Genomic DNA, 17,894 nt, shown 5'->3' on the forward strand with positions numbered 1-17,894 from the left:
CCAGAATTTTTAGCCACCATCCTTCGGCTATTGGAATATAAAGTCCCCTGACGAACCAAGTTCTTTTACTTGGGGAAACGCGTCGGGACATCTCACCACCGTCATCTTCTAGGACGATTCATCCTGTCCTTTAGAACAAGCAGCCCACTGTGAGCTAGCACCTTAGGGTCATGTAGGGGTAAGTAAAGGGCCTAGTCACTAGGTATCTACAAGGATATCCGACCAGCAGCCCGCACCTATAACACATCTATATCTTAAAGATATCGTCTAACCGTAAGTGCAATATCCGTCTTACCTATTATCTATAAATTATTCTCCCACTACCCTAACCCCAGAGGTGGGCTTAGCTTCTTTTTTCTGGCATACAAAAATATACTATCATGGAATATTTGGAATGATGCTTCTTTTAATATAATCTAGTAAAAGTTAAATTTTAAATTGGTAGCTAGGACCTGTGGTGAGCATTAAATACAGGAACAGGACCTTTGATGACGTCACTCCGGTCATCACATGATCCATCACCATGGTAAAAGATCATGTGACGTACCATGTGATGACCGGAGTGACGTCATCAAAGGTCCTGTTCCTGTAATTAATGCTCACCACAGGTCCTATTCAACAAAGGAGATGCCGGGCCGCGATCAAGTGGACTAAGGGGAGTTAAATTTTTATTTTTATTTTTTTAACCCCTCCAGCGCTGTTTTACTATGCATTCTGTATTCAGAATGCTATTATTTTCCCTTATAACCATGTTATAAGGGAAAATAATAATGATCGGGTCTCCATCCCGATCGTCTCCTAGCAACTGTGCGTGAAAATCGCACCGCATCCGCACTTGCTTGCGGATGCTTGCGATTTTCACGCAACCCCATTCACTTCTATGGGGCCTGCGTTTCGTGAAAAACGCAGAATATAGAGCATGCTGCAAATTTCACGCAACGCATAAGTGATGCGTGAAAATCACCGCTCATGTGAACAGCCCCATAGAAATGAATGGGTCGGCATTCAGTGCGGGTGCAATGCGTTTAACTCACGCATCGCATCCGCGCGGAATACTCGCCCGTGTGAAAGGGGCCAAAGAGATCTGCTGACATAAGCAATTACTCTCTCCTTACCTTCTTGCAGTTGAGACAGGACAGCTCCCAGGCCTTTCTTACTGGCATCAGTGTAGAGATGGAATGGCTGTTGGTAATCTGGATAGCCTAAGACAGGTGGTTCGGTCAACTTCTTCAGGAGTTGGAAAGCAATATCTCTGTCTTCATTCCATTCGATTGGTATCTGGGCTTTCTGGTACTTCTTGGGATGTCCTCTCAGGAGTTTTTGTATCGGTTCAGCAATCTGGGCAAAGTGAGGGATGAAACATCTGTAGTATCCTGCAAAACTAAGAAAACTTCTCACTTATTTTACTGTGGTAGGAGTAGGCCAATTCTGGACTGCAGCTATTTTCTCTGGGTCTGGCTTGACACCTTCAGAACTAACATGTCCCAGGTACTTGACTTCTGGTTTTAGTAGGTAGCACTTAGAGGGTTTGATCTTGAGTCCGTGCTTGATGAGGACTTGAAAAACCTCTGCAAGATGTTTTAAGTGGTCTTCATAGGATTTAGAGTAGATGATGACATCATCCAGGTATAGCAAGACAGTTTCAAAGTTCTTGTGGCCTAAACAGCGTTCCATTAATCTTTGGAAAGTTCCAGGTGCATTGCAAAGTCCAAAGGGCATATAGTTAAATTCAAATAGGCCCATGGGGTAGTAAATGCTGTTTACTATGTAGAGGCAATTTCTAAACTGCGACTGTGCCTTCATTTTTAATATTTCAGAGACATACTATGCATAGAAATGTAGGTCTGGGTCTTGTGATTCTCACAATATAAATATCTTTGGTGTAGGATTTATATTTTTTAAACTACAACCGTTTGAAGATGGCTACCGCCAGTGAAGTAAGCAAGTTGGAGCAGTTTGTTTTTAACCGCTCTTCTCTGCCCTTGCTGTAGAGTGAGTTGCCATAGAAACCCAGGTGTGCGAGCAGCCAGCAGAGTGACAAAAGCTAGTGTGAGCTGAAAAATCAGGGCATGATTTCTAAACTACGAAAAACAAAATGGCTGCACACCGTTATATATACAAACAATAGTGCTAAGAAATGGGGGTCATTCTAGATAAAAGTGGTACAATACCGACTATAAATGAATAATGAAAGCTCTTAGCGCACATACGTGTCGGGCCCATCTACCAGGCGTCAAGGTGGCTTCCGCAGATGGGTCCCTATCACTAAATATACTGCCTCACATTGGACTTACTTAAGCCTACAATATTCAGGGCAGTGTAGGAACCAGCTACAAACATACTCTTCTCAGAAGTCCCAGGTAGATGGGCGTGTTCAGTCTAAAAGAGGTGCTACGGACTTCCGGTTCCGGCGCCATCATGATCGGCAGCGCGCGGTGAGAGCTCCGCTACCCGAAGCAGAAAAGCTACTAAATCCCCGACATACTGACTGTTAATTCAGCGTTAGCAGTCAGGGAAACCTCACTTCCACTTCTGTCTATGGACCGATTCATCGTGTCAATGGGGAGCAGATCGAAGAAAAACCCCGGAAAACCGCACAAGATGCCAGCAGACTCCAATATGGCGATTCAGCCAGAAAGTATGAAAGACCCGCCATCCCCGGCTGGATCAGAAGGTAATAGCCAAGCTTCAGAAGAAGAGAAAGACAGTATGGGCATAGATTATAAACATCTAGCGGTGGAGGTTGCAGCGCGTATTTTACCTGACCTCCAAGAAGCCCTGTCCTCTACAGTGCCGCAATCATTCGCGGCTCTGCAAACAGATGTGACCCATCACACCACTAGGCTTGAAGAGCTAGAAGCCAGAATGCAGGTCTTGGAATCCCACACTGAAGAGGTACAGTCTCAGCTAACTAACGTCCTGGCTGAAAATAACAGGCTATGGGACAAGTTGGATGACCTCGAAAATCGCTCAAGGTGTAACAACATCCGAATAGTGGGCCTACCGGAAAATATCCCTGCCAAAGATCTGGCTAAAATTTGCGAGCATGAAATTCCAGATGCACTGGGAATCAATACTCACTCAAGTGCTACCAAAACCAAACAAAGATCTCTCCTCTGCATCCTCATATCGCCCAATATCTCTAATTAACATAGATCTTAAAATTGCCTCAAAGATCCTGGCCGATACACCAGCAAGCATTCTACCAAAATTTATCTCACCAGCACAGGTAGGGTTCATTCAAGGCAGAGCTGCTGTTACAAATATACGCAAAGTACTAGCGGTCCTAGACGAGGTTAAGATACGCCCGGCGATACATCGATCCCCAGCCATAATATCCATTGACGCTGAAAAAGCATTTGACAATGTTGACTGGGGATGGATGGATTACGTTTTGGACAACGTGGGACTAACAGGTTCTTTCAGGGTATTTCTTAAGGCATTATATACATGTCCGAAGGCTAGAATAAGTACACCAGGTTATATCTCAGCACCATTTGCACTACAAACAGGGACAAGACAGGGATGTCCTCTATCCCCGCTCTTATTCAATCTGGCTATAGAACCTCTATCTCGCAGACTGGCCTCACCCGAAGCAATCAAAGGTATAAAAGTAGGCAACTCACAGATAAAGCATGCCCTCTTTGCAGACGATCTATTATTATTTTTGGAAAATCCTCAAAGCGACTTAAAAACAACCTTTGATCTCCTTGAGGAGTTTGGCAAGGTGTCAGGTTTCAGGATCAATCAATCTAAATCAGATATATTGTTCCTCAACGGTAACATTGCTAGAAAGGATACCCCGCAACTAGAGGTCCCTATTCAAATCGCACAAGTATCTATAAAATACTTGGGCATTCACATAGGCAAACGTCCCGAGTCTCTCTATTTATTAAATTATCCTCCACTTTTTAAGAAAATACAGTCGGAAATAGATAGGTGGATGAGTTTCCCGCTGTTATTGGGAGGAAGATGTCAGCTTTTAAAGAGGATTTCTATCCCAAAACTATTGTACCCCATCCAAACCATACCCCTGCTTATTAAACATGCAGATATCAACAGGCTTGAGTCGGCATTTAGAGCTTTCCTTTGGGCAGGAAAAAAATCCAGAATAGCTCTAAATAAACTACAGCTACCCAAAAATATGGGGGGACTGAATTTCCCCAGTATACGCCTTTACAATTTGGCAGGTGTCGCCCGTCATTGTATAGATTGGATCTTTTACTTCCGGCTTTTACTCAAATATCACACTGGAATCTCACTTGGTTCACCCATGGTCACTGCTGCATACGAAACTGGCGGCGATACCTATATCAGTGAGAAACAGTTTATTAGTAAAAGATACGCTTGCCACATGGAAAGAATTATGCAAAATATGCCATCAAACTTCTTGGCTATCAAATCACATGAATATATGGGGACACCCAGAGTTTCTGGCAGGATTGGAGTCACAATTATTTGTGCAATGGCGGGGAAAGGGGGTGAGAACGGTGGGAGAAATGTGGAACTCACAGGAACGACGACTTTACTCATACCTCGAAATCCAGGAAAAATATGGTTTAAGTCACACACAACACCTACTCTCCTATCTTCAAATCACTGGTTTTCTTAAGGGTAGGGCACACGACATGCGGGAGAGTTTATCCTCTAATAAACTAAATCAGCTGATAGGCAGAGGTGAGCGGAGATGAACCCTATCAGAGATTTACCAGAGACTCAGAGATCTCAAACTGAAAAAGGTTTCGGAAAACCTCTTTCGCCACTGGCAGAAGGATTTTCCCCACATTACAGTCGAACAAATTATCCCACAAGGATGGGACAAAATACGAAAGGTAGTCTAAAATTAAGTATGGAGAGAAATGCATTTTCGCTTGATCCATAAAGCTATATACGGTTTCCAATTCTCTAGTCGCAATGCCGACCAATCAAGAATTAAGGGATGTCCGAAATGCCATTTAACAGGGTCAGATATGCTACACGGAATATGGTCCTGCCCTGGAAGCAAATTAAAACCCAAATTAAGAACCACCTGAAGGTGAACATACCATTGTCACCAGATCTCATTCTATTCCATGCTCCCATAAAAGGGACTTATTTCCCTCCGGCGGTCCATATAACGTTACTAGCAGCCAAGAGATGTCTCTTTAAGGAATGGCTTCAGCCACGACTCCCATCAATGACAGAGGTGTTCAATCACCTAAAAAAATGTTTTGATATGGAGAGAGTCGAGGCAGAACAAAATAAAGGAAGACAGATTTCCACTTTTTTTTGTCAGATGGGAAAACTTTCTCCCACTTGTTAAGGAACCAAAAGTAATGGAACAATTGGCTTCTCAGTTGTTCCATGGCCAGGTGTGTGTTATTCCCTCATTATCCCAATTACAATGAGCAGATAAAAGGTCCAGAGGTCATTTCCAGTCTGCTATTTGCATTTGGAATCTGTTGCTGTCAACTCTCAAGATGAGATCCAAAGAGCTGTCACTATCAGTGAAGCAAGCCATCATTAGGCTGAAAAAACACAACAAACCCATCAGAGAGATAGCAAAAACATTAGGCACGGCCAAAACAACTGTTTGGAACATTATTAAAAAGAAGGAATGCACCGGTGAGCTCAGCAACACCAAAAGACCCAGAAGACCACGGAAAACAACTGTGGTGGATGACTGAAGAATTCTTTCCCTGGTGAAGAAAACACCCTTCACAACAGTTGGCCAGATCAAGGACACTCTCCAGGAGCAAGGTGTATGTGTGTCAAAGTCAACAATCAAGAGAAGACTTCACCAGAGTGAATACAGAGTGTTCACCACAAGAAGTAAACAGGAAGGCCAGATTAGAGTTTGCCAAACGACATCTAAAAAAATTCTTCACAGTTCTGGAACAACATCCTATGGACAGATAAGACCAAGAAACACTTGTACCAGAGTGATGGGAAGAGAAGAGTATGGAGAAGGAAAGGAACTGCTCATGATCCTAAGCATACCACCTCATCAGTGAAGCATGGTGGTGGTAGTGTCATGGCGTGGGCATGTATTGCTGCCAATAGAACTGGTTCTCTTGTATTTATTGATGATGTGACTGCTGACAAAAGCAGCAGGATGAATTCTGAAGTGTTTTGGGCAATATTATCTGCTCATATTCAGCCAAATGCTTCAGAACTCATTGGACAGCGCTTCACAGTGCAGATGGACAATGACCCAAAGCATACTGCAAAAGCAACCACAGAGTTTTTTTTAAAGGAAAGAAGTGGAATGTTATGCAATGGCCAAGTCAATCACCTGAGCTGAATCCGATTGAGCATGCATTTCACTTGCTGAAGACAAAACTGAAGGGAAAATGCCCCAAGAACAAGCAGGAACTGAAGACAGTTGCAGTAGAGGCCTAGCAGAGCATCACCAGGGATGAAACCCAGCGTCCGGTGATGTCTATGCGTTCCAGACTTCAGGCTGTAATTGACTGCAAAGGATTTGCAACCAAGTATTAAAAAGTGAAAGTTTGATTTATGATTATTATTCTGTCCCATTACTTTTGGTCCCTTCACAAGTGGGAGGCACATATGCAAACTGTTGTAATTCCTACACCGTTCACCTGATTTGGATGTAAATACCCTCAAATTAAAGCTGACAGTCTGCAGCTAAAGCACATCTTGTTTGTTTCATTTCAAATCCATTGTGGTGGTGTATAGAGCCAAAAATGTTCGAATTGTGTCAATGTCCCAATATTTATAGACCTGACTGTATATTGTGTTCACAGAAGCAGAAAAGATAATATGCCTTTAAGATTCATTATATGGATGTAAGGTAAGCTCAATGACACAGCAGACACAACAGAAAGCATAGAGTTAAACTGTTGTTACTGAGCTGGAGGTAAGACCAATCACAGCCAATCTTACACTCAGTCTGTGTGGGAAATTCCCCTAGCTGGAATCATTACACCAGAGGAGAGGAGAGGAACAAACATTCACTCCACTAAGAGCTGTGTTGTATGGAATCAGGGGCCAAAATAGGTATTTAGGACAGTTATAAAATGTTGCTATTGTTAATGTAGTGATTAGAACTGTATACTGAACCAGTTATGTGTTTACTTACAATTCCACCATACAAATTGCAAATTGCATACAAACTGCGATCTGCTCATACCAGATCATAAGCAATTGTATAGAGCAAACTGCAACCCAAGTTGAGCAATTATAACTATTTGTTAACCTCAGATATACCTCTCAGAGAGGTCAGAAAGTGGTTAAAGTGAGAGTACAGATACTGAAGTGAGAAAAATATCCACCATTTTATGTTAAATGACAAGATTTAACAGTTGAGCCACCATCTTATGTATACCGCCATTTTGTGATATCTTTTCAACACGTGTTTTGTACATGGACTATCTGCTGCGGAGGCGGCAGTGTTATATATAAAGAAAAGTTGAAGTTAATAAGGAAGTTATTTCAAGCATTTGGTGTGCTCTTTAAACTTACTGTTTCCATAGAACGGCGCCAGAGGAATTACAGAGTAATAGACAGTCTGGTTAGACTAAAAAGTCAGAGATATCAAAATTCTTCTAATGCCACAGCGCAAAAGGCACTTCATAGTGCTGCACCTGCCACAATGCTAAACCTGTTTTTTATAGCATGGGTTATCCACACTTCTGCCCCATGGCCAAACACCTTCCCCCTACTTATGATAGATAAATAGTCTAGCTATTGGGACTAGGGGAGGGCTCATGACCACAAACAGAGGAAGGACACACATGGAAGAGTGGACCTGAGTTGAACCCAGCAGCCCCCCCATGGAGAAGCCAGAATCATCCCCAGGGGAAACAAGCTTCCACAGCGGGAATTAACCCCTGGAGGACGAGCAAGATGCAAGGATTATCCCCTGGGACGAGCATTAACCCCTGGACTGGCGGAGTAACCCTTTCCCTACCCCCTGGACCAATGAGCATCATTATTATTAAACCTATACCACCAAAACCATTACCACTGATTATTAACCCTATACCATCAACACCATTACCCCTAATGATTAACCCTATACCACTAATACCATAATCCCTGCTATATTAACCCTATACCACCAACACTATAACCCCTGATCCACCCTTTATATCACTGCATTAACCCCTGCATACCCAGCCCACTCTATATTACATTAACCCCTACAATCACTGCAATAACCACTGCACTGCATTGCCTTGATTCCCCTACCTTTCCTCTGTGTTAACCCTTGCAGTGCCAAACCCTGTAGCCCACAGCTACATCCCTGCCTATATCCCTGGCCTGCATTAACCCTTGCAATGCCACCATCACCGCGGATTGTGTTTAACCACTTGTTTTCCTCATAAGGACAGTGTGTAGCCAGTGGGTGGTTGCTGCTGCTACTGTGTGTATCTAAGTGTGATACTTAGATAGTTTGTGGGGTGGAATTGGGATTGTGTCGTGTTAGTGTAGTTTAGGTGTATTTTAGTGTTGTTTCTGTATTGCGGTATATGTCTATATGTATATTATGTATATTTATAACCATTGATATAAATATATATAGATATAGTTGAATTTATAGACTGTAGACTTGTATTTGTGTAATAAATTCCTCTATTGTTCAATACGAAGTTTATAGTCATTTGTAGTCGCCGCCGTAACATAGCGCACGTTGTTCACAGAAGGGTAGAGCAACAGGTGGTTAGTATGTATCCATAGTATAAATAGGCGGAGTCATCAATATACGACTCACGCCTATTTATGAATATTTATTATTATTAACAAAATATTAATAATTAATAGCCTATAATACTGCTCCGATGTACAAGAATATAACTACTCTAATACTGCTCCTATGTACAAGAATATAACTACTATAATACTGCTCCTATGTACAAGAATATAACTACTATAATACTGCTCCTATGTACAAGAATATAACTACTATAATACTGCTCCCATGTACATAAATATAACCATTATAATATTGCTCCTATGTACAAGAATATAACTACTATAATACTGCTCCTATGTACAAGAATATAACTACTATAATACTGCTCCTATGTACAAGAATATAACTACTATAATACTGCTCCTATGTACAAGAATATAACTACTATAATACTGCTCCCATGTACATAAATATAACCATTATAATATTGCTCCTATGTACAAGAATATAACTACTATAATACTGCCTCCTATGTACAAGAATATAACTACTATAATACTGCCTCCTATGTACAAGAATATAACTACTATAATACTGCTCCTATGTACAAAACTATAACTTCTATAGTACTGCTCCTATGTAAAACAATATAACTACTATAATACTACCCCTATGTACAAGAATATAACTACTATAATACTGCCCCTATGTACAAGTATATAACTACTCTAATACTGCCCCCTATGTACAAGAATATAACTACTATAATACTGCTCCTATGTACAAGAATATAACTACTATAATACTGCCTCCTATGTACAAGAATATAACTACTATAATACTGCTCCTATGTACAAGAATATAACTACTATAATACTGCCTCCTATGTACAAGAATATAACTACTATAATACTGCTCCTATGTACAAGAATATAACTACTATAATACTGCCTCCTATGTACAAGAATATAACTACTATAATACTGCTCCTATGTACAAGAATATAACTGCTATAATACTGCTCCTATGTACAAGAATATAACTACTATAATACTGCTCCCATGTACAAAAATATAACTACTATAATACTGCTCCTATGTACAAGAATATAACTACTATAATACTGCTCCCATGTACAAAAATATAATTACTATAATACTGCTCCTATGTACAAGAATATAACTACTATAATGCTGCCTTCTATGGAGAAAAATAAAGCTTTGTGTAGTAACTTATGATTGTAAGATCTTTGGTGTAATGTATGTATTAGGTGTAATATTCTGATTATTTTTCTTCTTCTCTATCAGGGGGCGGTTGTTAGCTCTGGAGGCCATGTTTACGCTGTGTACATTTTTCGCGCTCTTCCTGGGCGCGGTCTACTGTCAGTTCCCGAGGTTATGTACGACAAGTGCAGCTCTTCGGTCAAAGACTTGCTGCCCACCGTGGAAGGATCGCAGCCCCTGTGGATCACGATCTGGACGTGGCCAGTGCAGAGACGGTGTGGTTTTTACGCCCCTTGGCGCCCGCCGAGCTCGCCAGTTTTACGATGACCGATTGGATTGGCCACGTTTTTACTACGACAGAACTTGTCAATGCTTCGGAAACTACAGCGGCTATAACTGCGGCCGGTGTAAGTATGGCTACTACGGCGACAAGTGCAATCGCAAAAAAAAAATTGTGTTCCGGAGAGAGATCCGCCAGCTCTCGTTTCTGGAAAGGAAGAGGTTTTTTAATTACTTAGCATTGGCCAAAACCACAAAAAGTGACGATTTTGTCATCCTGTCCACGGGGGACAGACACCACCGGGACACGTACCACTTTGTGAACGCCTCCATTTACGATGTCTTTGCCTGGATCCATTATTACTCAATGAAGCCCATTCTACTCAATGGCACATTTGATTTTAGCAGAAACTACGCCCATCAAGGTCCGGCCTTCCCCGGCTGGCATCGTTTGGGTCTCGTGTTCTTGGAGGGGGAAATTCAGCGCCTGACGGGTGATGAAGATTTCGCCATTCCTTACTATGACTGGAGAGGAGAAAAGAACTGCTCCATCTGCACCAATGAATTTCTTGGCGCAAGCAATGCACAAGGCTTCCTGGACGATGACTCCCACTTCGCATTTTGGAAAGTGAGTAGTAATCTTATTGCCATCTTGTCTCCGGATGCCTCCAGAGCTGCATTCACAGTTCTGCAAGCAATTCAAATGTATACTTCACTGCAGCACCCCCTGCTGGTTTCACACCGTACCCCATATGATGTTGACAGAAGAGGTGTAACTCCTGAGCCTTCATGTAAAATTCATTCCTACTGTGCACCGTTTATAATATTGGGGTCTTTTTATGTGGCCGAGGGGTCTTAGGGTCTCTGCAGGCAACAAGACACGAGTGCTACTCCTAGATCTGTCCCTCATATAGCTTACACTTGTCCCATAATGATCTGCTGCAGCTCTGTATGTGAATGGAGAGATTCAGTGATGTGCTTGCAGCTTTAGATGTGACTAGAGTATAAGGCATAAAGCAGATCAAACAATACAAGATAAATAAGCAATTTATTTGCAAAACTCAATACAATGTTTACGTTTTACTGAAGTTTATGGGAGAGCTGTTCTGTACAGGACCCTCATGCCCATACTGGGGTTTTCATATGTGGCGGAGGGGCCCCACAGCCATGACCCGGGCTTTTCTCCTACACTCTCTATAGCCACTATATGCTCCAGTCTTATGTAATGTACTCATGCCTTAATTATCTACTGGAGAGATTCAGTTATTTGCAGGCAGCTTTTGATGTGACTGGAGTATAAGACAGATCAAAATCAATATAAGAAAAATAATAAAAGGTTATTACAATTTATACAGTACAGACCAAAGGTTTGGACACACCTTCTCATTCAAAGAGTTTTCTTTATTTTTATGACTATGAAAATTGTAGATTCACACTGAAGGCATCAAAACTATGAATTAACACATGTGGAATTATATACATAACAAACAAGTGTGAAACAACTGAAAATATGTCATATTCTAGGTTCTTCAAAGTAGCCACCTTTTGCTTTGATTACTGCTTTGCACACTCTTGGCATTCTCTTGATGAGCTTCAAGAGGTAGTCCCCTGAAATGGTTTTCACTTCACAGGTGTGCCCTGTCAGGTTTAATAAGTGGGATTTCTTGCCTTATAAATGGGGTTGGGACCATCAGTGGCGTTGAGGAGAAGTCAGGTGGATACACAGCTGATAGTCCTACTGAATAGACTGTTAGAATTTGTATTATGGCAAGAAAAAAGCAGCTAAGTAAAGAAAAACGAGTGGCCATCATTACTTTAAGAAATGAGGGTCAGTCAGTCAGCCGAAAAATTGGGAAAACTTTGAAAGTAAGGGCTATTTGACCATGAAGGAGAGTGATGGGGTGCTGCGCCAGATGACCTGGCCTCCACAGTCACCGGACCTGAACCCAATCGAGATGGTTTGGGGTGAGCTGGACCGCAGAGTGAAGGCAAAAGGGCCAACAAGTGCTAAGCATCTCTGGGAACTCCTTCAAGACTGTTGGAAGACCATTTCAGGGGACTACCTCTTGAAGCTCATCAAGAGAATGCCAAGAGTGTGCAAAGCAGTAATCAAAGCAAAAGGTGGCTACTTTGAAGAACCTAGAATATGACATATTTTCTGTTGTTTCACACTTGTTTGTTATGTATATAATTCCACATGTGTTAATTCATAATATTGATGCCTTCATAGTCATGAAAATAAAGAAAACTCTTTGAATGAGAAGGTGTGTCCAAACTTTTGGTCTGCACTGTATGTTGAACTTAAGTTTGCGGTAGTCCCCCGTCCCCCCCCCCCCATCCCCATTTTAGTGTTCTGTTCCCCACCCTCATCTTACTTCATGGAAAGGCTAATACTGTATCCCTCCACTTCAGTCTATTTGCAGCGGGTACAATTATGATGATGCCTATTGCCAAACTGCTGGGGACCAGTGCCAGATGGAGAGACTCCACAGGAAGCCGGGTTCAGATCCCCAGTTTAAAAGTCTCCCCACCTTCCAGGATGTAGAGGACACCCTGAAATGGAGAGACTTCGATAAATTCCCCTACAATGCTAGTGCACAGAGGAGCTTCCGGAACGCTTTAGAAGGTAGGTCATCATCTGCTACCATAAGTTGCCAGGATCTGAGAGCAGTGTCCTGTTTATCTTCATGTCATACTGAGGAAGGGGAAAGCTGGTACTGGAAGCTGAGACTTAGGTGCTGTTTTCCTTGTACCTTTCATGCAAGTGCTGAAGGCAAAAAGGCAACCTGCCTATTTCTGCAGTGCACTGCAAACAGCGGCGCTGATCTCAATTTGATGGGGCATGCCTTTGGACCCATTTGCACCCCCTATACATAACCTGAATAATGTGAAATGCAGGGCTTAGGCTACTTTCACACTTCCGGCAGTTATCCGGCAAAACGTATGCCAACTGATGGCATCTGTAAGACGGAACAGGATCCTTATCAGTCTGAAAAATGCATCGAAATGCCGGATCCGTCATGAGCAGTGATTTTCACGTATCACTTGTGCGTTGCGTGAAAAAAGAAGCATGTTCTATATTGTGTGTTTTTTACGCAACGCAGGCCCCATAGAAGTGAATGGGGCTGTGTGAAAATCGCAAGCCTCCGCAAGCAAGTGCGGATGCGGTGCGATTTTCAGGCACGGTTGCTAGGAGACGATGCATAGTACAATAGGGCTGGAGGGGTTAAAAAAAAAATAAAAAATTTAACTCACCTTAATCCACTTGTTCGTGCAGCCCGGCATCTCTTCTGTCTTCATGCGCAGACCGAAAAAAAGGTGAAAAAAGGAAATGCCGGATCCGTTTTGCCGGATGACAACGGAAAGACGGATCCAGCATTTCAATGCATTTTTTTGACTGATCAAGCATTTTTAAGACTGATCAGGATCCTGATCAGTCTTACAAATGCCATCAGTTGGCATACGTTTTGCCGGCGACGGAACTACCTGCCGGATCACTCTGCCGCTAGTGTGAAAGTAGCCTTACCCTACATGAGATTGCTCACTCTCTGCCCGTTTGATCCATTTTTTAGGTTTCCTGAGACCATCGGATGGGACAACACTGGAGCAAACTATGCACAACGCGGTTCACCTTTATTTGGGGGGAACGATGGCTCAGGTCCCCATCTCCGCCAACGACCCCATGTTCCTGCTGCATCACGGCTTCATTGACAAGTAAGTTCCCTTAAAGATGTAGTGGTGGCCATATTAGTAGTCACCCAGCTTTCCCAGGGACAGATACAGGGCAGAGGCTGTGACAAGTTGGATACTGTAAATGTTGACCATTTGATGGCTACTGAACACAATACACATCTCGTACTATAGTCCTGCTCATACAGTTGTAGTTTGTTACAGTGTATCAGAGCAGTCAATGCTCAGTGACCATAGTCCTTGGGCTGCTCTCAAATACAACTCCCCCCCCCAGATCCCATAAACAAATAAGTCCCCAAAACAGACCCCCTAAATATAGACAGACCCTCCTCACCCCACCCTAAACCAGACACTCTAAATACAGATGTAGTGGCCTCACGGACTAAGCGTGGGCACTACACGAGGGTCAATTGGGGTGTGCGTGACTTCTCTTCACTAGGGACAGGAGTGTCATTTCCAATTGTGCAGATATTATGTAAATTGTAAAGTATTGTTTTATATGTAATGTTTTCCCTGTATTATGTGGTATCAGGCCTAGTCTCTGTAGTTAGTCATCCTAGACGCTAGAGGGAGCTAGAGTTGCCTTAGTATAAGTATTCAGGCCCAGACAGGAGGTCAGGGGTCTGCTGAGACCAGTGAGGAGGACAAGCTAGAGCCTCCCCCTGACATGCAGCTGGACAGCCCAGGCTGTTAGTTGTTACCAGGAGGCTAGTAGAGGGATCCTAGCCTACCTGAGGATAAAGAGAGCCTAGGTTAGCTCTGAAGACTCCCCAGTAGCAGGATGGCACCTCCTGGGGAGAACCAGCAGTTATCCTCCCGTCTATTCCAGTCAACACCAGGTCAGATAAGTACCATGATGGACAGAGTTATATAGAATACAGCAAGTACCTATATTGGAGAAAGGAACGATATACCAAGGATAAAAGCCAGCATTTGGGCATCCGGGCCTTGGCATCCAGCCAGCTAGAATAGCTGAAGGGGATAAAGCAGGGTTGCACTGTAAGCAATCACCATTGTGTTCCTCCAAGTATCTTGCCTGTTTATTTCCTGCCGTCATCTGAAGTCTACCTGCTTGTGAAAGAATTGTCTGAGGATCTGCATTATAACCATCTATAAATTGAACTGTATGTATAAAACTTGCACCGTGAATTTCCAGTAAAAAGACGTTTGGTTTACTTACTGATTCCTCAATTATTCCACCTATCATTATACGGTGTGCCACCGTCCAATTGGCACTGGCGTCACAAACTTTAAAGGGACCTTGCCCCAGGCACATAAAACACCTGCAACATCCAGGGCACCTCATCCAACACCAGGCCTGGTCCCTAAACACAGAGTGTGCCCCAGAGGACTTTTGTGCCAGCCTCTCCTTCACTGCTGTATGCCTGCCCAGGGGTTTCCATATATAGCTGTGAGTGACCCTCGCTTGCCATTGACCGTGACCTCACAATCGCATTACCCTGCAGGTCTGGCGTACCGCACAGACCCAAACCCCTAAAAGAAATGCAGACCTCATATATAATGACTCCCAGAATCCCCGACCCCTAAGAAAATACAGACCCCAGAACATCCCCCAACCAAACCACCAAATACTGACCCCTAAACCCTCTACATAGAGACACAGGCCCCCTAAATAAATTTAGACCCCAAACCTCCTATATGCAGACCCAGAGACGTAGCTAGAACTGACTGGGCCCCACAGTAAATGTTTGTACAGGATCCCCCCCACACACACTTACACGCTTCTTCACAAACCCCCTCCTCCTGTGCAAACCCCTCTCATATGGCTATTTTGACTTTTTATTTACTGTATTTATTTATTTGCATCTCATTTTAAACACGACTTTATTTTTTTTTTTAACATTTCCAGTTGCTGACGGAGTTTATATTCAACTCAACCCCTTTAAAACCTGCGCTGCAATAGTGATAGACCCGTCTGATTTACCTCTACATATCCACAAGTATTTTAGCCTCTGTACCTTTCATACTGCAGCCATGGACGCGGTCATACATGCATCTCCACATACATGGACACAGTCATACACGCAGTCTCCACATACATGGATGCACTTATACACGCACTCAGCATATACATAGATGCACTCATACACACACTCTCCACATACATGGACGCAGTCATTCACGCACTTTCCACATACATGGACGCACTCTCCACATACATGGACGCAGTCATCCACACACTCAGCATATACATAGATGCACTCATACACACACTCACCACATACATAGACGCACTCTCCACATACATGGACGCAGTCATTCATGCACTTTCCACATACATGGACGCACACATATACAATACACATATATAGACACCTAGCTTTTCCTGCTGTATCTCTCCCCCATACTCTAATCCTGCACTTATGCCATGCAGGATAGCAGGGAAGCTGGATGACATCTCATGATATAATTCACGTAGCTTTCCTACTGTACTGCAGGTCACATGTGCACAGTCTGGGAAAGCTGAATATAACCCCAGTTCCATTGCCACTCACATCACTGGTGCAGTTGTGGCAATTCAACTGATGTTCAGCATGCTGGGCATGGAAGGTTCAGGCAGCAGGAATCGCGGGTAGGAAAGGGGGCGGGGATATGCTAGCTCCGCCCACATTGGACCGTCCTGATGCTGGTCACTGTCCATCATCAGAACTGAGGAGGGGAAGAGGCGGAGCAATGTCACTGATGTCAGGTCAGTGACAGAGGTGCAAGTGCAGGAGAAGTCAGCTGCTCTGACAGGGGCCCGGGGTGACGAAGTACAGTGACTTCTCCCGGGCCCCTTCTGAGCTGCTTCCCTGATAGCTACGCCACTGTGCAGACCCCTAAACTTATACAGAACCCATACACTTACCACATGCAACTCTATGCTCCTCTGCCTTCTTGCTGCCCTCTCCTCTGGACATGAGGACCTGCTCAGGTCACATGACCACGTGCAGGTCCTTCTACAGAAAAAAAAATTAAAATGAAGAAGAAAACATTGTTGTTCATCATACTGTATCTTTGGTCGCATTGGGCAACCCACCCCTCTCCTATTATGATCCACTTTTGCTAAGTGACCTCATCTCATTCTCCACTCACTGCCAGCAAGCAGAGATGGTGATGAATTGAAGCACAGTATATTAGAAAGTTGCAGAGATTTTCATTGATTGATGCTTAAGCTGGATATTCATTAGACTGGTCTTTGAAGCTCACATGTAATATTTGCAACACTTGAGTGAAATTTTTACCATCGTTTTTCAGGTTATTCCAAGTATGGCAGCAGAAATATAAAGCGACCCCAGCCGACTACCCAGAAAATGATGAGCTCGGACAAGGCCGTGATGAATGCTCCACCCCTTACTTTCCATGTTATAGGAACAAGGATTTTCTGAGCAGTTCTACTGTGCTTGGATATGTGTACTCTAAGTACCAGGGGATGTAAGGTATCCCCCTTAAAGGGAATGTCTTTGTAGCAATGCTTGGTGTTGTTCTTGCCTTCTTGTAAGTTTTCCTGTTACTGTATCCTCCTTTCTGCTGCCTTATGTCCTGCTCCTGGGATAGATGGGAATTTTAAGGATGGTAGTCGCACAGTTTTTACCTATTGGTAATTAGTCTTCTTATGCAGGGACTCGTCCCCTGCTCCTGTGTCACTATGAACACAACTTCTTCCATGATGAGTCCCACTTTGCATTTTAGAAAGTGAGTATTATTAATCTTTGCTTTGCATATTATGAACTCATTTTTTAAGTCCCATTGTGACTTATAGGCCCCTTTCACACGGGCGTCATGGATTTGGGCCAGATAAGATGCGGGTGCGTCGCGGGAAAATGCGCAATTTTTAATCGCGAGTGCAAAACATTTTAATTCATTTTGCACGCGCATGAGAAAAAATCGTCATGTTTGGTACCCGAACTTCTTCACAGAAGTTCGGGTTTGGGTTAGGGGTTCTGTAGATTTTATTATTTTCCCTTATAACATGGTTATAAGGGGAAATAATAGCATTCTTAATACAGAATGCATAGTACAATAGGGCTGGAGGGGTTGAAAAAAATAAATAAATAATT

General features: G+C 43.0%; 1 protein-coding gene across 1 annotated transcript in view; it reads left to right on the forward strand.

Moving 5' to 3' along the window:
- Window positions 1–17,577, forward strand: part of LOC120982592 (tyrosinase-like) — a 34,878-nt gene extending 17,301 nt beyond the window's left edge. The window contains exons 2-5 of the mRNA XM_040412849.1: window positions 9,949–10,771; window positions 12,556–12,769; window positions 13,716–13,857; window positions 17,092–17,577. Of these exons, the coding sequence (XP_040268783.1) occupies window positions 9,974–10,771; window positions 12,556–12,769; window positions 13,716–13,857; window positions 17,092–17,272 (1,335 nt within the window). The 5' untranslated portion in view covers window positions 9,949–9,973 and the 3' untranslated portion in view covers window positions 17,273–17,577. The remainder of the gene's footprint in view (window positions 1–9,948; window positions 10,772–12,555; window positions 12,770–13,715; window positions 13,858–17,091) is intronic.
- Window positions 17,578–17,894: the final 317 nt, after the last annotated feature.

The sequence above is a fragment of the Bufo bufo genome, chromosome 11 (assembly GCF_905171765.1).
Source record: "Bufo bufo chromosome 11, aBufBuf1.1, whole genome shotgun sequence".
Lineage (NCBI taxonomy): Eukaryota > Metazoa > Chordata > Amphibia > Anura > Bufonidae > Bufo > Bufo bufo.